General features: G+C 42.5%; 1 protein-coding gene across 3 annotated transcripts in view; it reads right to left on the bottom strand.

The window, feature by feature from the left end:
* Positions 1-21,378, bottom strand: part of RGS7 (regulator of G protein signaling 7) — an 883,903-nt gene that overhangs the window by 153,492 nt on the left and 709,033 nt on the right. For all 3 annotated transcript variants that reach the window (XM_029594021.1, XM_029594023.1, XM_029594022.1), the window contains one exon: positions 4,055-4,129. In XM_029594021.1, coding sequence (XP_029449881.1) covers positions 4,055-4,129 — 75 coding nt within the window. The remainder of the gene's footprint in view (positions 1-4,054; positions 4,130-21,378) is intronic.

Below are 21,378 nucleotides of genomic sequence, written 5' to 3'. Positions count from 1 at the left end.
CATATGTTTGTATTATTTAAAATACCGCACAGTACATAATCTTAAGAGGTGGCTCAAGTAAATGTCCCACACGTATTACCAGAACTTTAGCAGCTTTTACACGAATATGCTCACACAAGGGGAAAACCAGTATTTTCATGTCGAGAGAGAGAGGGAGAATACTGTAGGAGAGACAGGATGACACTATATATTTATATCTACCACTGTAAGAGGGGCACTTTCAACTCACAGTAGGTTTGGGAAGGTGCAGTGTTGCATTGGTGCACTACAGACCCTTGCACCCTGGTCATGGGAGAGGGAATGAAGGACTTTAACAGGTAGATGTAAATCGGTTATTTACTCTCTCAGACAATAGAAGGATTAGGAAGCACACCATGAAGTTAGTAAGTAGCTCATTTAAAACAAATCAGAGAAAATTCTTTTTCATTCAATGCATAATTAAGCTCTGGAATTCATTGCTAGAGGATGTGATTATAACAGTTACAGTAACTGGGTTTAAAAAAGATTTGGATAAGATTCTTATGATTCAAACCCACCCTGAGCTGAAAGTGCCCCTTTTACAGTGGTAAATATATATATTTATATATAATATCATATTGTCTCTCCTACAGTGTGCTCTTTCTCTTTCTCTCCCCCAAGTAAAATCCCTAAAACTAGAGATCTCCAGACATGCTTCTCATCAGAACTAGCAGTAAAGTTATGCAAATAACACACCAATGCGCACCAGGATCAATTTTTCTAAAATTTGAGCTATGTGCATAACTCTGGGCCCTGCCCCTTTTCCACCCTCTTGTTCTTGACATGTGTACTTTGTATTTTCTTAAAATTCGTGTTGCTCGCTTGTGGCCCACATACACGTGATGGGGCTGTTTTTATGTGAGCAATGCTTTAAAAATCTACCTGTTAGTATATGCCTATGGAAATGCTCACTATGCAATCAACTGATAATTACCATTAGTATTATGTGTGTGTATTTGTATAGTATTTTAATTAAAAGGGATAAATAAATAGGAAAAGGGAGGCAAGTTTTTAATGTACCAAGTTAATTTTGAAAGCAGTTATGCACATAAAACTAGCATATATGCACATTAAGTAGCTTGTTCTTGTGTATATGCTATTTTAAATACATCAAAAGTACGCATGTACTTTCGGTTTCACATACACATTTATACATGAAAATAAGGGGCAGTATAGGGGAATTTTGAGGCAGGGCTAAGAGTTACGCACATCAGTTGTTATTTTATAAGAGATTTACGTGAATACATTAGGCAATTTATTAGAGCAATTTTATACCTTTTAATTACTCATACTTGTTTTATGTTCAATTATATATAGTATAACCCTTGTTAAATGTATAACGCTCTAGCGTAAGTTCCTGTTCTCTGTACACCGACGTGATATCTCTGATGAGCGGCGGTATATAAAAAAAACTATAAATAAATAAATAAAATAAATAATTATCTAGCGCACTTGATAACAGAGTCATCTGTTGTATCTTTTGGTTGGGTGGGAGGTCTGGATGTACTGGGGGAGTTCAGGGTGAAGAACTAGGAGGGTCTCGATGACCTGGAGGAGGACTGATTGAACTGGTGAAGGTATCAGTAAACTGGTGATTTCAATTACATGTGCATGTTTTAAAATATATCAATATCCATATTTAAATCAGGGTTTTATGCAAGCAAGTTATATTTTTTTGCACATAAAATATGCATGCATATGTTTATAAAATACGTAGGAAAAGTTCATGCTTTCAATGCAATGCAGGTCTTTTCGCGCACAACCAAACATCCATGCGCCAATTGGGGGCTAGACATACGCATAATTTATAATCTGCATGAACCTGATACACGTAGTTTATAAAATACTGTAGTAAATATCCACACACCCATATACCTATGAATATATGGGGGCCATGTGGAGTTCTTTGAAAATTCCCTCTTTCTGTAGGGGAATTTCCAGAGGCGAGATTGTACAAACTATCAGGGTCATTCATCAAATCGTGTTAGGGATCTAATGCCTGCAATAATGCTATATAATACATGCGTTATTTATTGCAGCATACGCTGCGTATGCAAAGTTGCAAAATGTATTCAGGTGGGAGGAGTACGTGAAAATGAGATGTGGTAACACTGCATGCAACAGCACAATTTTGGGGGCAATGACTACATCTTTTTTCCCTAGAATGACAGCTGTGCATTATGCCCAGCAATGGGATTTTTGACAAATTCCATATATAGAGAGAGAGAGAGAGAGAAAGAGAGAGCACCTCTAGGGTGGCACACATAGTAGTCAACTATTTATAGCATTATAGAAGGGCCAGCTAGTAACTCGAGGTGAGGTATTGGTGGTGGTCTAGGGTTTGGGGTTTTGCACAGGCAGACGTATGAATACCACAGTATACATCAGTGAAGATTTGACATGATTTGGAATGAGGAAAGATACACAAAGATGAGATTTCTACAATGTTCTCTCGCATCAAATCTTTACTGATGTTTCTGTGCTGTCATACATCTGCCTGTGCAAAACCCAAAACCCTAGACTACTACCAAAATGAGTTACTAGCTGGCCCTCCTATAGTGATATAAATAGTTGACTACTATGAGAGCCTTATACAGAGAGTCTCTCTCTCTGTCTCTGAAAAACTTCCCTAACCAGCCCCTCCCCCCCCCCCTTTTTTTTTAATCACAGGCAAAATTTATAGTATTTTGATGAATCTTGGGATTTAGCCTTAATAGGCTTGGATTTTCAAAGTGACTCATAGACATAAAATCCTGATTAATTCATTTAAGTGACATTTTGAAAATCAATCAGGAGACAGTGTGCATAAAGTACGTGCATAACCTGATCTCACAAGTACTTTAAGCATACCAAGGAGAAGCATTTCCTGGATGAAAGAAGGGGTGGAGTTGGAGTGGAGTGGCAACTTAAGCTCATACTTTTCTATTTTAAAAAGTATGCATGTATATTATTCTGTACAAGATTCATCCTGCTAGGAGCAGGTGTAAATGTGTATGACGTAATTTGTGTCTATTCTCAGCCAACTCCCAAGGATTTTCAAAATAAACTTGTGTATGTAAGTTTGCTTTAAAAATACTCAGTAAAGTTTGTGTGCATGTACAATTTATATGCAGACTTTACTGCTATGCTAGCTATTATAAAGTTACTATCAGTACTATCCCATTTTGTTTTGTGAAAAGTGCTATGCAGTTTAACAATTTTACATAGCAGATAGGAGCTTCATTAACATGTCATCTGAATGAAAGAACCACCACTAGCATAGTACCTGGCATTTTTCTGGGACATTGGGTATAGATTTTAATCAAAGATTGCACTCTTGAGCCATCAACACTACTTTCTAGAACATTTTTTCAGCCATAACAGCCTCCCAGGCAAGTACTGGCAGGACTTGGTGAAAAGTCCCAGGTGGTATTTAAAGCATTAACACTAGCAACATTACTTAGAGATAATTTACTTTGCAGTTAAAACAAACAATATCATTAACATTCTCCTCTTTGTTTTAAATTTATATTTCATACCTGAGTTATATAATGAAGGAAATATCTTTCTGATGCTGCATATATGGCTAGCTGTGCTACAGAAATTGGTAGAGACAGTGGAAGTAGTAGAAACTCATACTTAAACACACCTGCCATTACAATCTAGTAAATTTATGAGCTACTCTAGACACCCATGACGGCATGAAATTGAAGTAACTGAAGTGTGGCTTCATGAAAAGAAAGATATTTTAATAAACAGGGGATGTAGCTACAGCAAATGATATATTCATTTTACTCTAAAAACTGTATAAGAACATAAACACATGTATTGGGCCACCCAAAGAAAGGTGATTTATAAACAAGACCCAAAGAAGATTGGGTCTTATGACTTGTAGTTTACAAAATCTCTCTTTGTTAAAATCTGAAACCCAACTGGTGTCCACTGGTATCTCAGTAATTGGATGGTGGGGATAGTTCTTCAGTCAGTTCCTTGAAGACCCCAGAATAATGTATCTAGACCTCTGACTTTCTGATGATATCCAATCAAACTAACTTACCTTTCTTGTTTTGTGAGGATTTTTCATTCTTGAAGACTTTTTAATATCAACTTCTGTAGTATTTACACAGCCAGGCTAAAAATAAATAAATAAAAAAGAACAGAAACACATTTAAAGCTTAAATTATTGTTTATTCATTTATGTATTTATTTGCAGGTAAATTATGTGAACAAACTTATCCAGATAACTTACATGGAATATTTTGTGGCATAGCTGGGCTGCCAAATATACCCAAATAAATCAAAGTTATCCAGATATGTTTATCCAAATAACTTAAGGATTGCTCCGTGGTACAACCAGACTTGTCCAGATAATTTAGCAGAATGGTGAATGTAGGGGTTAGCTGGATAAGATGGGGTTGGTAAGCACAGTAGAAATGTTAAAACCCCTAGTTTGTCCAGCTAAGTTCCAAACTTAGCAAGACAAAATATCTGACTATGGACCCAAATTTTACAAACCACAAATCAGCAGGTGATCTCTAAAATACATTTGTCATCGTTTCTGGCATTGGACTAATTTGAGTTTGTCATCCATACGCCATTTCAATACATTAAGTTAGTGCAGATCCATTCTAATCAATACAATAGATGTCTTATTTTATTTATTTATTTATTTGTTTTTATATACTGAAGTTTGGTACAAGCCTTCACTCCGGTTTACAGATATAACAACGTCTTATATTAAAGGTCATAACATTGATATAATATATTAACAGATACACTTTATATTAATCTATACTAACAGTCGTATGGTAACTTTTGACTTTACTAGTGGAAACAAGGAAACATGATGACATTTAACTTTACTAGTAGTAATGGTATACATTGTTAATATATACTTGTCTGACATTTAGGTGAAAATAGTAACTTGTTTGAACTTTAGGGGAAAAAGGATTCATTTCATGATGTGGCAATGTGGATCAGTGAATCCGGAGGGTGCGTGGTTCTGATTTTGGGAGTGGGGATGGGGGTATTCATGAATCCTGTGATTTGATTGTTTGTGAGGAGTTAATTCACCAATGCCTTCTTTGTAAGTTTGTTGAAACAGCCACGTTTTGAGTTGTTTTTTGAATAGTTTAGTGTCATTTTGTAACCTTAGGATTTCAGGTAGTGAGTTCCATAGGTGAGGACCAGCTATTGAAGCTGCTCTTTCTCTAATTGTTGTGAGGCTAGTAGTTGTGATTGATGGGAAGGAAAGCAGAGCCTTATTAGCTGATCTTGTGTTGTGCTGGGAAATATGTTTTTGGAATATAGTATTTAGACATTCATTTTCGTTGTTATTTATGTTTTTGTGGATTATGGAAAGTATTTTGTATTCTATGTGTTTCTCTATGGGTAGCCAATTGAGTTCTTTTAGTACTGGGGCGATGTGTTCAGATCTTTTGTGATTTGTGAGTAGTCTTGCTGTGGCATTCTGAAGTAGTTGTAGAGGGCGTGTGGATGATTTGGGTAGACCTATTAGTATTGAATTGCAGTAGTCAAAGCTAGTGAATATTAGGGATTGCAAGATGGTTCTGAATTCAGGTTTGTTTAGGAGTGGTTTTAGTCTTTTATGTATTGAGAGCTTGTAGAATCCTTCTTTGGTTTTCATGGCTATGTGTTTTTTGAAGCTCAATTCAGGGTCGAGCCACATTCTAAGATCTTTTACATTTTCACTTAGTTTGATTATGGAGTTGTCTATTTGGATTGAGTTCTTGGGATGTTTAGTTGATTTTTTCTTTCAAGAAGTATACATTCGGTCTTGACCATGTTAAGGCACAGATTCTGGCCACAGTAGTGCATTATTGGGGTAGTGACTTACAAAATATTGTGGAGATTATAATGGATGGCCATAAGGTCCACATATTGCCTCAATATATCATATTGCTGTAACCAATTTAAAAAATCTGTAGCATAACAAGAGCTCCATCAGAAAGTTCTGCAGTATGTGCATTTGAATTATTGTATACAATTAAAACCAATATTCTATTGGTTGTCCTTCATGAAAGTAATGTACTAATTATATAATTTCATAAGAATATAAGACTTGCCATACTGGGTCAGACCAACGGTCCATCAAGCCCAGTGTCCTGTTTCCAACAGTGGCCAATCCTGGCAGGATCACATGGGGCAGATAGATTCCAAGCTGCTTATCCCATGGATAAGCAATGGATTTCTGCAACTCCACCTTAATAATGGTTTATGGATTTTTCCTCCAGGATCTTGTCCAAACCTTATTTAAATGCAGTTACTCTAATAGCTTTCACCACAACCTCTGGCAATGAATTCCAGAGCTTAATTATGCATTGAGTAAAAAAATATTTTCTTTTATTAGTTTTAAATGTATCACCTAGTAACTTCGTTTTGTGTCCCCTAGTTTTTGTACTTTTCAAAAGAGTTAACAACCAATTAACGCTGACTCATTCTATTCCACTCATTATTTTATAAACCTCTATTATATCTCCTCTCAGCCGTCTCTTCTCCAAGCTGAAGAGTCCTAACCTCTTTAGCCTTTATTCATAGGGGAATTGTTCCATCCCCTTTATCATCTTTGGTCACCCTCCTCTGTACCTTTTCTAATTCTGCTATTTCTTTTTGAGATGTGGTGACCAGAACTGAACACAATACTCAAAATATTCTGTTTTATTCTCCATTTCTTTCCTAATAATCCCTAGCATTCTGTTGGCTTTCTTAGATGCTGCTGCACACTGAGCAGAAGATTTTAATGTATTTTCAACGATGACACCTAGATCCTTTTCCTGAGTGGTGACGCCTAATGAGGACCCTTGAATTTTGTAGCTATAATTTGAGTTATTCTTCCCTAAGTGCATCATTTAGGGTCTGGGCTGAGGCCCAGGTGTTGGTTCTGGGCATTCTAAATTACTTCTGCGCTGCTGATTTTGTTCGCATTTTATTTTAACATTTCATTGTCTGTTTGTTTATTGTGGTCAGATTGATGGTTAAAGCACCCCCACTGCTATATTATTCCCCTTTTCACCTGGAATTTCTATACATAAAGATTCAACATTGCATTTTGTTTCTTGCACAACTTTTATCCTGTTTGACTCAATGCTCTCTTTAATATATTATGCTATGCCTCCACCAATTTGATCCATCCTATTGTTTTGATATTATTTGTACTCTGGTATCACAGTGTCCCATTGGTTATTCTCCTTCCACCAGGTCTCTGAGATGCCAATTATATCTACCCTTCATCCAGTATTATACATTCTAACTCTCCTATCTTATTTTTTAGACTTCTAGCATTTATATACAGACATTTCAACGTTGATAGCGTAATTTGGAATATTTCTGCTCTGTCTGCTCTCACTTAAAAGGCATCTGTTCCTGCAGGCAAGATTAGGGGTGCAAGGACCTGTCTGCTACAGGACATTTTCAGTTGCCTTCAAACCTTACTTCATGATCCTAAGCTCAGGAAAAAGACGTGTTCTCCTCAGAAATAGACTTTTATTTATCAGATTTGGCAGGGTGTAGCCTTTGGAAAATAAAAACAATTCCTGTCTCTAACATCCTGGCTACTAAGCACCAGTTTAACCTGAAGAAAGTTCTGTACCATGAGTGAGTTCAAACATGCCATAAAGCTTAACCTGCTTAATATATTAATACTTCTGGCTAACTTACTTACCCCTATTCCATGCTATATCCCCTGTTTACCTCTGAAGCAGGCTCCGGCTGGAGAGCTGGAGAATGTGGGCAGGCAAGGAGACTTGACTCTGGGACTGGTTCTGGTAGAGCTACCGGCTGTCTAGGGCTTGCTTTTGGGCCCCTTTCCATACTGGTAGAGCTATCAGGTTGCTCTCGGCTCCCTGTCACCTCAAACTGCTCACCATCGCCTCTCGTCAGGACAGCTCCTCTCTCTAGTCTCCTGGCCATACCTAGTCTTCTCCCTCCTTGATAGCAGGGAGTGCTGGTCTGCTTCAAACACCCCTTTCAGTCTTCCTTTCTGGGTCACTCTCAGGGTTTGCTCTTTCATGGGGGATCCTTCACTCCCCTTTCAGGGTCTTGCTCCCAGGGTCCTCCCTCCTCCTTATTTGCCCTGTCTTATACTTTCCAGCTCATAAATATGCATAATCATGTGGTGGGTTGAGGGTCTTTGCTGCATTGCAGGTCTTTTTTCCCCTCACCATTTCTTTGGGATCTCCTGCCATGTTGCAGGGTTTTCCCCCTCCCCATTTCTTTGGGGGTGGGGGTGGGGGGAACTGCCACATCTGTATACCAAGCAGTTATGCCAGAGTATTTTTCTCTGTCTCTGACTTTCCCCTCTCTCTTCCAAGGGTGAGGGTCTTTCTGATCTCTGGACTTGTTTGCCGATCCACGACTCCTACATAGGGCTTAGCTGCTATTTGTCCTTCTGTCTTCTTTTTTATTTAAACAGCCACTTACAAACAGGCAGATATAGATAAAGTATCCTTCAATGTGTCAGGGCAAGGTCTCTTCTTTTTCCACCTAGACTGTTTTTGGGGCTGTCAGTCTTGTCTGCATACATCTTTGGCTATTATGATTCATATTCTCTGCTTTCAGGGGTAATACATGGGATATCTCCCTACAGTCCACTTTTGCATTTATTAAACCTCTCTACTGGGATGTCCTAGTTTCCCTGTTCTCTTAGTATCCTTCAAAGATACTTCATTCAAATTCATATGCTTCTGAGCGCCTGTTGGCTCTCCCCCATCATCTATTTAAAGGTTAGTGCCAGTAGCCGGGTACCACTCTGCTAAAGGGTGGAGCCCATCCTTTTGGAAAAGCCCTCCCCCTTCCCCTAAATGAAGTCCTGTTCCTAACAAACCTAAAATCCTCTTCCCTGCATCATCGTCTCATCCACACTTTGAGATTCTGGAACTCCGCCTGTATGCCAATTCCAGAGGTTAAGAAGTAAGATGGGAGAGATAGAGTGTATAGCAGTAAATGATGAGATTGACATAATTGGCATCACAGAGACTTGGTGGGACAGTGCTATATCAGGGCACAAATTATATCGCAATGATAGGGAGGATCAACTTGGTGGAGGTGTGGCACTTTATGTCTGGGAGGGTGTAGAGCCTAACAGGATAAAGACCATACAAGAGACTAAATGCTCAGTAGAATCTATATCGGTAGAAATCCCATGTGTGTTGGGTAAGAGTATAGTGATAGGAGTATACTACCGTCCACCTGGACAAAATGGTCAGACAGATGATGAAATGCTAAGAGAAATCAGGGAAGCTAACCAATTTGGCAGTGCAATAACAATGGGAGATTTCAATTACCAGCAAACCACAATGAGCAGGTACTGCACTTGAAGCAATATCATAGAATACAGATAGTGCAGAAAAATGTTCAATCCTGACACAACTTCAAAAGTTTTTTGAATGTATAATGTTTTATTCCTTCAGCACGGCAACTCCACAAACTTAAACAAGTAGCAGCTTAATGGCGTCCCCCGACACGGACCCGTGTTTCGCCGCGGGCTGCATCGGGGGGGATCACCACTTCAGGCATTCACACAAACAGCTGTTGACAGCATTTAAAGATCGACGATTTCAATTACCCCAATACTGACTGGGTAAATGTAACATGAGTACTTGCTAGAGACATAAAGTTCCTGGATGTAATAAATGACTGCTTCATGGAATTATTGGTTCAGGAACCAACAAGAGAGGGAGCTATTTTAGATTTAACTCTTAGTGGAACGCAGGATTTGGTGAGAGAGGTAACGGTGGTGTGGCCACTTGGCAACAGTGACTATAACATGATCAAATTTAAACTAATAACTGGAAGGGGGACAATAAGTAAATCTGCAGCTCTAACACTAAACTTTCAAAAGGGAACTTTGCTAAAATGAGGAAAATAGTTAGAAAAAAACTGAAAGGTGCAGCTGCAAAGGTTAAAAGTGTTCAACAGGCATGGACATTGTTTAAAAATACAATCTTAGAGGCACAGTCCAGATGCATTCCATGCATTAAGAAAGGTAGAAGGAAGGCAAAACGATTACCATCATGGTTAAAAGGTGAGGTGAAAGAGGCTATTTTAGCCAAAAAAACATCCTTCAAAAATTGGAAGAAGGATCCATCTGAAGAAAATAGGATAAAACATAAGCTTTGTCAAGTTAAGTGTAAAACATTGATAAGACAGGCGAAGAGAGAATTTGAAATGAAGTTGGCCATAGAGGCAAAAACACATAATAAAAACTTTTTAAAATATATCCGAAGCAAGAAACCTGTGAGGGAGTCAGTTGGACCATTAGATGACTGAGGGGTTAAAGGGGCTCTTAGGGAAGATAAGGCCATTGCAGAAAGACTAAATGAATTCTTTGCTTCCATGTTTACTAATGAGGATGTTGGGGAGATACCAGTTCCAGAGATGGTTTTCAAGAGTGATGAGTCAGACGAACTGAACCAAATCACTGTGAACCGGGAAGATGTAGTAGGCCAGATTGACAAACTAAAGAGTAGCAAATCACCTGGACTGGACGGTATGCATCCTAGGGTACTGAAGGAACTAAAAAATGAAATTTCTGATCTATTTGTTAAAATTTTAACCTATCATTAAAATCATCCATTGTACCTGAAGACTAGAGGGTGGGCAATGTAACCCCAATATTTAAAAAGGGCTCCAGGGGCGATCCGGGTAACTATAGACCAGTGAGCCTGACTTTAGTGCCGGGAAATATAGTGGAAACTATTCTAAAGATCAAAATTGTAGAGCATATAGAAAGACATGGTTTAATGGAACACAGTCAACATGGATTTACCCAAGGGAAGTCTTGCCTAACAAATCTGCTTCATTTTTTTTGAAGGGGTTAATAAACATGTGGATAAAGATGAACCGGAAGATGATGTGTATTTGGATTTTCAGAAGGCATTTGACAAAGTCCCTCATGAGAGGCTTCTAAGAAAACTAAAAAGTCATGGGATAGGAGGTGATGTCCTTTTGTGGATTACAAACTGGTTAAAAGACAAGAAACAGAGAGTAGGATTAAATGGTCAATTTTCTCAGTGGAAAAGGGTAAACAGTGGAGTGCCTCAGAGATCTGTACTTGGACAGATGCTTTTCAGTATATATATAAATGATCTGGAAAGGAATACGATGAGTGAGGTTATCAAATTTGCAGCCGATACAAAATTATTCAGAGTAGTTAAATCACAAGCGGATTGTGATACATTACAGGAGGACCTTGCAAGACTGGAAGACTGGCCATCAAAATGGCAGATGAAATTTAATGTGGAAAAGTGCAAGGTGTTGCAGATAGGGAAAAATAATCCTTGCTGTAGTTACACGAAGTTAGGTTCCATATTAGGAACTATCATCCAGGAAAAAGATCTAGGCATCATAGTGGATAATACTTTAAAATTGTCGGCTCAGTGAGCTTCAGCAGTCTAAAAAGCAAACAGATTGTTAGGAATTATTAGGAAGGGAATGGTTAATAAAACAGATAATGTCATAATGCCTCTGTATCACTCTATGGTGAGACTGCACCTTGAATACTGTGTACAATTCTGGTCGTTTTATCTCAAAAAAGATATAGTTGTGATGGAGAAGGTACAGAGAAGGGCAACCAAAATGATAAAGGGGATGGAACAGCTCCCCTATGAGGAAAGGCTGAAGAGGTTAGGGTTGTTCAGCTTGGAGAAGAGACGGCTAAGGGGGGATATGACAGAGGTCTTTAAGATCATGAGAGGTCTTGAACGAGTAGATGTGAGTTGGTTATTTACACTTTCGGATAACAGAAGGACTAGGGGGCATTCCATGAAGTTAGCAAGTAACACATTTAAGACTAATGGGAGAAAATTCTTTTTCACTCACTTAAACTCTGGAATTTGTTGCCAGAGGATGTGGTTAGTGCAGTTAGTGTAGCTGGGTTCAAAAAAGGTTTGGAGAAGTTATTGGAGAAATCCATTAACTGCTATTAATCAAGTTTACTTAGGGAATAGCTACTGCTATTAATTGCATCTGTAGCATGGGATCTTATTGGTGTTTGGGTAATTGCCAGGTTCTTGTGGCCTGGTTTGGCCTCTGTTGGAAACAGGATGCTGGGCTTGATGGACCCTTGGTCTGACCTAGCATGGCAATTTCTTATGTTCTTATACATACATACTTGCTGTCTCTTTCTCTCACATACATAGACTCTAATTCACACACTTACCTACATGCTCTCTATTTCTTTCACTGACACACAGGCTCTCAATCACATACTCACATGCTCTCTCAACTACAACAGCTCTCAGTCACACACAGACACACATGCTCTCTCTCTTACTTATACACACATGCTCTTAATCACACAGATACATGATCTCTCTCACTTATACATACAGGTTCTCAATCATACACTTATGTACATGCTATCTCTCTCTCACACATAGGATCTCAATCACACCCAGGCTCTCAATCACACACACATACTCTCACAAAAAAGAGGTTTTCAATCACACACTTACATACATGCTGTCTCACACACACACACACACACAGACACACACAGGATCTCAAACACATATGCTTGTTTGCTCACTCACTCTCTCTCCCCCTACCAAACTAGCTGCAACAGCAGCCTCCTCCAGTTACAACTCTCCCGGCCTTGAGAAAGGAGTCACATCACCGGAGGGGCTGATGTTGCTCCTCTTTTGCACTATGCCATGTTGCTCATTCTTCATGCTGTGCCTCTCTTCTTCATGCTATGCTGCCCACAATAGCATAGTCTCTTTTTCCCGCACGTGCGTCCGCTGCATACCACTTCCTCTTCCGGGCCACAGGGGATGGGAAGAAGAGACCATGGCTCTCCTCCCGCATTCCGCTCGGGCTATCATCATTTTAAGCTGAGGTGGAAGATAAGTTCCTATTTCGCTGGGGCAGAGGGAGCAGTAGGGCCAGGGGGGGATAGGGAAGCATGGTGACACACCTATGTGTGCTTGGCGACACACTGATGTGTCACGACACAGTGTACAGTGTCACACACTGTAGTCAGTGTATACTGCTGATTTTTCCAACCATAGAAAGTCAGAGAGAACAAAAATCAAGAATGGCTTTTGTTCTATCTGGTTACTGCGGTAGTTGCTATTCATAGACACTGCAGTTGTTAAAATAAAACAAATTCTGTCTTTCTCTCTCTGCAGTCTGCACTACAAGGGCATTGCAGAGTGAAAGTGATACATTGTCCCTTACTTTTCTGCCTGTTTAATGATATTGCACTTCTCTAACATTGAACAGACAGAAAATTGCAGTGTTTCAGTGACACTGACAACAAAACACAGCACAGCCCACTTTATTTTAAGCTTCTGTTGAAAAACAGAAAAGAAGAAGCTTAAAATAAGGTGGGCTGTTTTTCAATGTTTTCTTTGGCTCTGAGAAAGCACAACCTCTCTGTCTGAAATTCAGCAAAATGGTGACTGCTCAGTTACATGCTGCTTTCAGTTTCAAGCTGAAAAAAAAATAATGAACTCATTGTCAATCCACACAGGTGCCAGCTGGGCAAGACTGGTAAAAATGCTTGGCCCTGCTCCTTCCTTGTCCCTTATCACTTCAGCTTGGGCAAGACCAGCTTTAGTGGCCTCACTGAGTGGAAAGAATAAACCTGGATTTGTTTGCCCATAGACTTGAATGGGATTTAAAAATGAACATTTTGAGGGTAATTTTCAAAAGGATGTCATGCTTAAAACTAGGTTTTACATACACAAATGCAATTTTGAAAATTGCTATAATATATTCCATTGAATTGGAAACATGTTTTACACCTGTAAGTGCATTTTAAGCTAGTAAATGGGCGTTTGAAAATTGCTATGATAGTATGTTACATTTACATGCTTAAGTCCTCTGAAAATGTACCTGTATTCAAAGTTACAAAAAGAAAATACCTGGTTTCAGATTACCCAGAAAATAAAATATACTGTTACCAGGAACTCGATTTGGCAATAAAAAATGTTTTCATTAAGATTCTGCTCCTGACTAATGTTCCTTAACATGAGCAATGCAAACGCTAGGTGATATTTCGTTTACAATGGAGCATAATTACTTTCAGATTAGATATTCCATTTAATTTTTATAGTAAGCACAGGGAGATTGCAATGTAAGCTTGTGTCACATCATTAAATCAATGTACATACTGTAAACGCTAATGATAATTGAATCATGTCATCTGAGTCTGCGTGAAATCAAACTAGGGTTCGTAAAGTATGAAAGTACTATGAAGATGCTATGCTAAGCAACAGTGTCATAAGTTAGCTTAGAAACAACCTTTCCCATTGGCATCAAAATAGTTTTGGAAAATAATTCATTATGCCCTTTTTGCCCTGAGTTGTCACTGAAGTATGGACCCGTTAAAGGGAAAAATGTTATATTTTGAACTAGCTGTACCCGGCCACGCGTTGCTGTGGCTCAGTCTGGTTAAATGGAAAAGAAAGAAAAGAGAAAGCGCACATTTCGAATATGGTTAATTTCACAATGCTTGTGGGGATACAATATTTTTTGTTGTTCCATTGTCTGTGCAGATATAGAGATTGTCTGGTTGCCGACTCTAGAACACGTAACATATAATTGTCCATGTGAGAAGCAATCCGTGTCTAGATGTAAACCGCATAATTCTAGAAATGAAAAAGAATGAAAAAAGAAAAAACATAAACTATACTCACTAAATGAACGCTATGGTAAACGACACAGCTCAATTCCAACGCAATGTCACATGAAATAATTAAATCAAAATGAAAATAAATCGAAATCTATGAAAATTCAATTTAACAATGCAATCGGAAGCATTGAAATGGAATCGTAAAATATTTAGTCCAAGCCGTTAAGCCCATTAAAACGGGCTTGATTTTTGTCCCCTCTCCTCCTACTTCTTTGCTCTGCTCCGCACCCCACCCCCCCCTGCACCACGAAGGGCCAGAGGCAGCAGCGGTGGTAGGAGCTGCAGCGGTGGCCGAGGGGGATCTCGCGAGGCGTAATGGTCCTGCCATCCCAACTCCCTCCGCCCTTCCCCGGTGGCGGAGGGACAGACTCAGACCCCTTTCACTCTATCCTTACAGGCCCCAACTCCTTTGCTCTCCCATTCCCCTCTACACTGAACCCCTTCCACTGTAACATATAAGTGGAGAGCTGGGGGGAGTAGAGAATCTCTCTCTCAATCAGCCCCCTACATAGGCTTCCTCTCTCTCTCTCTCTCTTGCACATACACTCTCCCTCTGTCCCTCACACATGCACGCCCAATCCCTCTCACACACATACACAATCCCTCACGTAGTCTCCCTCTCTCAGGCACTCACACTCGCCTTCAGCGCACATTACCACACTTCTCTCTCACACAGTTAAAACGGGCAGGATTTTTGTTCCCTCCCTACCTTAGACTTTGCTCTGCACTCGCAAGAGCTTGCAAAGTTCCCACGCCAGTTGTGTCTGGGAGAGAGCGGAAAACACTCCGTCCATCCCCCCCCCCCCCCCCCCCATCGCAAAGGGCAGGCGGCAGGCACTGCAACAGATTTGGGACATGTTGCCTAGCTTACTTTGCTCTTTCTGGCAGACCTGTGCCTTTAAGAAATCCGATCGGGGGCTTGAGAGGGAGGAGGGAGCAGGTCTCTGGCTTTCACGTTCATCATGGTGCTTTGCTGGGAGTGGGGGTGGAGCAATGCCCATGTAAACTCTTCCCATGGTGGCTGAGACCCACGGGCAGGCTGTGACAGCACTGCCTTCCCCCTCAGTTGCGGGATATTTACTTGGCTTCTCCTTACTGCGGGACTCAGGGGGCGGGGGAGGAGGGTGAGCTGCTCTCTGTCAGGCTCTTCACAGCCGGTTTCTACTGCATTTGCTCTGCTCTGGCAGTCCCAATTCCCTCCCCCCCTTCCCCTGCGGTGGACAGACTGGCTCGGCGACTCTTCTACCCTTTCCTCCTCCTGTGTGTAACTGTCCGGCAGTCCCTACTCCCTCCCCCCTTCCCCAGAGGGGGAGGAACGGGCTGAGCCATTTCTCGGAGCGGCGACTCGTCTGCCCTTTCCTCCTCCCCTCTGTGACACCCAGCACGTAGCGCAGAGCTCTATGGTCCGCACATGCGTGGTAGAGCTGCTCTCTACTGCGCATTTGCGGGCCGTCGGTCAGAGCCCATTTATATTGCAGATAGCGTGTGGTGCTTGTATGTCCAACAGATGGCGCTGTTTTTCCAAAAAAGCATGTTTTTACTTGTCACAGGTGTGACATCTATATAATATAGGTATATAAAAACACGCGGGTATTCGAATGCAACGTTGTGTCAAAATTTCAAAGAAATCGGTGAAGAACTTTCGGAGATTTAAGATTTTGAACAAACAAACATTTACATTTTTATTTATATAGATAACAATCTTTCCAACAACATAAATGTCACCCTTTTAACACAAGCAACTCTTTTAAAATTCACTCCTAAGAATTTAGCTGATTAAGTGTACATAAATTGTTTTCTTCTTTAACTTCTTAGGTAGTGTTGTGTTCAGTGGACCGCAGGCTGGGCCAGCCCTCTCCACCTCCTGAAGCCGTGCCAGCTTTCGTGGATGCGGCCACCTGCCACGCCTGCCTCCAGGCTCTCATCTGCTCCCCAGCATCGGGCTCCCCTTAGGGTGCGCGCGAGATAACTGCCCTAAATTTAAAGGGCCAGCAGTGGGAAACCTCCAGAGGCGTCCCCTGATGATGTCGTACAGCAAGCTATAAAGGGCTGAGACGAAGAACTCTCTAGACCCTCGGCAATAGGTCGACTCTTTGGAGAAGTGCTTTGCCTCTGTGTTCCTGATTCCTGGTTCCTGATCCTTATTTCCTGGTTCCTGATTCCGCTGTGTGTTCTGTTCCTAGTTTCTTGGCAGTCTGGTGTAATGATTCTGCACTTATCATTTATCATGAATTAGGCAATTTCAACGAAATTGCCTAATTTGTTGTGGTTCGGGTAGACCTGAACCACAAAACAGATTTTCCCTGAGTTTCAGGGAAAATTCGTTTTTCGGGTTAGTATGGGGGGAGGGGCACATTTATTTTTAAAAAAACAAAAACACCCCAACCCTTCACATTTACTTTCTTATAACCCCCCCCTCCCCCCCACCATCCCGATCTCTCCACAAGACTTACTAAAAGTCCCTGGTGGTCCAGCAGGGTCCCGCGAGCAATCTCTCCCTCCATGCCATCGGGCTGTCGAGCCTGCTATGACTCAAAATGGCGCCGATAGCCTTGCCCTTACGATGTCATAGGGGCTACTGGTGCCATTGGTCAGCCCCTGCCACATGCTCCTACCGATTCGCGTTTTTTTTCCAATTTGTATTTTTTTTATTCGTTTTTTCCGGTTTCGGGTTTGGGTTCCAGTTTCGTTTTCGGTGAAAAATGATCCGTGGGAAAACGAGTTTTACCACGAAGTGCCCAAACTGAAACCCGACCCAAGCCAGAAAAATGAAGCTCATCTCTAATATGCATCACCTTGCACTTATCCACATTAAATATCATCTGCCATTTCGATGCCCAATTTTCCAGTCTCACAAGGTCTTCCTTGTTGCGATCCTGCCCGCGGCAGCGCCGTGAGCAGGCTTACTTACCTCCGCGGCCTGGGCCGCTATCGCGTCGGCACGGCAGGAGCCGTGCCTGGATCTTCCATGCAGTAGGAGGCTGTCAATATTTTTGTCTTAACTGCGGCGGGAGCCACGGACTTCAGGGCTCCTCTGCACGGCATGGAGCCGCTTCCCATGCCATCTCTAGCAGGCCTGGAGGCCTGCCCTCCGTGGCAGGATGCCGCCATCTTCTCATGGCCAGGAGGCCACCTCCGGTGCTCCCATGCGGCAAGAGGCTGCTGCCAACATCATTGTCCATTGCGACCTGGAGGCCGCGGGCGTCGGTGTTCTCCTGCGGCAGGAGCTGCCGCCCACGTCGTCCTTAGTAGGCCTGGAGGCCTGATCCTCAGTGACTGGATGCCACCTTCTCTCTGCCTCCAGTGTCGGGCCTGGGCTCGGCCTGCTCCGTCTCCTCCTACTTCAGCTTTGTCTGCAGGGCCACTGTCCAGGGTCCTGCAGACTTCCTCTTCCTGCTTTTGCTTAGGCGCGGGGCCACCTCTCTCTGCCCTTCTTGTAGGGCCAGTGAGGGAGTGGGTCCTGGACAATTTCATTTCCTGGATCCGCCTCTTCAGCCTACAAAAGGCTCCTCAGCTCAGTCCTTCGTCGCCTTCGCAAGGAGTAAGTTCCTCCCTGGAACTTGTCCTCTCGGAGATGGTCTCCTGAGGACCCCTCGTCTCTGCTACTGCTGGCATTCATGTATCTTCTTGGGATCCCTCTTCGTTCCATGTTCCGGTCCCTGCTCTGATGTCCTATGTTCTTTGATGTCCTGATGTCCTGATGTTCGTATGTTCCTGAAGTCCAAATGTTCCTGTCATCTTGATGTCTTCAGGTCCGTCTGACCCATCCCTCGTGGTCCAAGACCACCCCGCTGGGGTGTGTAGGGCGCTGGTGGGCCTTTCCATCCGATGGTGCCTTGGAGTCATCTCATCTCTTGCCTGACCTGCCTTGTTCCTTCCTGCCCTGTTTCCTGTTTGGAAGCTCAAGTCTCCGGACCTTCATTGCCCCTGGTACCAGCCTCGGTTCTGGTCTGTCACTGAGCCGCCGCTCCGAGTTCTGTTTGCCGAGCCTGGGAGTCTGGGGTTCTGTCCGGGTCTTCGGAGGGCTTGTCTCTGCTTCCACCCTAGTCTTGTCCTCGAATGAACTCTGTCTTGCCTGTCTAAAGTGTGGTCCGCGACCAGGCTGGCTGGGTTGAGTATCGCACCCTTCGGCATTGGCCTTGAGTCTTCGTCTGCCTTGCCATGCCTGATGTCTTCAACTGCCTTGCCATGCCTGATGTCTTCGTCTGCCTTGCCATACCTGTCCTCATCTGCCTTTCCATTCCTGATGTTGTCTGCCTTGCCACGCCCGATGTCTTCGTCTGCCTTGCCAGGCCTGATGTCTTCATCTGCCTTGCCACATCTGATGTCTTCGTCTGCCTTGCCATGCCTGATGCCGTCGTCTGCTTTGCCACGTCCGATGTCTTCGTTTGCCTTGTCCTCTGTCAAGCCTGCTGCTTCCTGCCGCTTCCTAGCGGGTAGTCCGAAAGGGCTTGGAACGGTCTGAGGACCATTCAGAGACCACCATTGCGTTGACGGTCTCAAGGAAACATGCAGGTCCGGTCGACGCTCAGGGTAAGGGCGTTTCACCGCAAGGGCACACATCTCTCGTCCCGCACTAGAGAGCGCCCCGTGGTGCTCTCTTCCATTTGCAATGAAACATTCCTGCAATTTATCACAATCTGCTTGTGATTTAACTACTCTGAACAATTTTATATCATCTGCAAATTTGATTACCTCACTTGTCGGATTTCTTTCCAGATCATTTATAAATATATTGAAAAGTAAGGGTCCCAATACAGATCCCTGAGGCACTCCACTGCCCACTCCCTTCCACTGAGAAAATTGTCCATTTAATCCTACTCTCTGTTTCCTGTCTTTTAGCCAGTTTGTAATCCACGAAAGGACATCGCCACCTATCCCATGACTTTTTACTTTTCCTAGAAGCCTCTCATGAGGAACTTTGTCAAACGCCTTCTGAAAATCCAAGTATACTACATCTACCGGTTCACTTTTATCCACATGTTTATTAAAACCACTTGCAGCTTCCCATGCTTACCAGAAAGACACTCCTAGTCATCTCCTTGATTCCCTGGTATCCGCTCCCTGGCTGGATCACCCTAGCCATCGCATACTTGTGCCTATGCACCGGCTTGCTACACATAGAGAGCATAGTCTTTCATATCATCAATAAGGTGGTACATTCCATTGTGCTGGGCTTACCCTGGTTGCAACCCCACTCTCCGCACTTCAACTGGGCTTCATTATAGCTAACCAGCTGGGGCCCTTAAGGCCACAGCTCATGCCTGTAATGTGTTGAACCACCACCTCGCTTGCCCTTGGCAACAACTCTGGTAGGGCTGCCTCCACAGTACACAGATTACACCGATGTGTTCTCCAAGAAGGAGGCTGAAGAAATTTTGACTTCCCACAGGGTATAGAATGTGCCATCGATCTGTTACCCAACACCAAACTACCTTGTGGGAGAGTTTATCCTTTATCCACCCTGATGACTAAAGCGATGTCAGAATACATCAAAGAAAACCTTGATCGGGGTTTCATCAGGCCTTCCACTTCCTCCACTGGGGCAGGTTTTTCTTCATCTCCAAAAAGGATGGCTCATTACGTCCATGCATCAACTATAGAGGGTTGAATGCAATAACGAAAAAGGACTGGTAACCCTTACCACCTCATTTCTGAGTTGTTCGACTGTCTCTAGGGATCTAGAGTATTTATAAAGCTGGACTTTAGTGGGGCCTACAATCTAATTTGGATCAAGCACAGAGATAAATGGAAGACATCATTCAATACTCGAGATGAGCATTATGAGTATCTAGTAATGCCCTTTGGGTTGTCTAATGCCCCTGCAGTATTTCAGAAGATGATGAATAACATCTTCAGAGACCTCCTCTATGTCTGTGTCATCGTGTACCTCGAAAATATTCTCGTCTTCTCTAAAGATTTCAATTCCCACTACCAGGATGTTTGCCTAGTCCTCCAGAGACTATGAGATAAACTGTACGCAAAGTTGGAGAAATGTCTTTTTGAGAAAGAGAGTCTCCCTTTCCTAGGATACATCATATCTAGCAAGGGCTTCCATATGGATCTAGATAAGGTCAAGTGCATCCAAGACTGGCCGCAACCCTCTGGTCTTCATGCCCTGCAGAGATTCCTAGGCTTTGCCAACTATTACCAACATTTCATTCCTAACTACTCTCGAATTGTCCACTCACATCCCTCACTCGAAAAGTAGCCAACACTAATTCCTGGCCTTTGGTCATTGCTTTCTAAGAATTGAAGGTTGTGTTCCTTCAAAAGCCATGCCTCAATCACTCTGACCCCACACATCCTTTAAACCTCAAAGTCGATGCTTCCAGGCTGGGGGTAGGAGCAGTACTAAGTCAGCATTCTGGTATGGGAGTCCTTCATCCATGCTCCTTCTTCTCATGAAAATTCTCCTCCACAGAACACAACTATGGGATCGGAGACATAGAACTGCTGGCCATTAAGCTGACGCTTGAGGAATGGTGCCATTGGCTTGAAGGTGCTAAACCTTGCACTACCATTTACATCAATCACAAAAACATAGAACATCTTCGGCTCAATGGCTGAATGCATTTTAACTTTGAGCTGAGGTACCGGCCATCCATCAAGAACACTGGCAAGGATGCCCTCTCCCAATCTTTCCTGGCAGAGGATGTCCCGGACCCTTCCAGACATATTATTGATCCCACTGGGATCCTCCTAGCCTCCACCATGACTGACCC

Source organism: Rhinatrema bivittatum, chromosome 3 (genome assembly GCF_901001135.1).
Source record: "Rhinatrema bivittatum chromosome 3, aRhiBiv1.1, whole genome shotgun sequence".
Taxonomy (NCBI): domain Eukaryota; kingdom Metazoa; phylum Chordata; class Amphibia; order Gymnophiona; family Rhinatrematidae; genus Rhinatrema; species Rhinatrema bivittatum.
The sequence above is the reverse complement of the archived record's forward strand: the minus strand, read 5'-3'. Positions and strand labels throughout refer to the sequence as shown.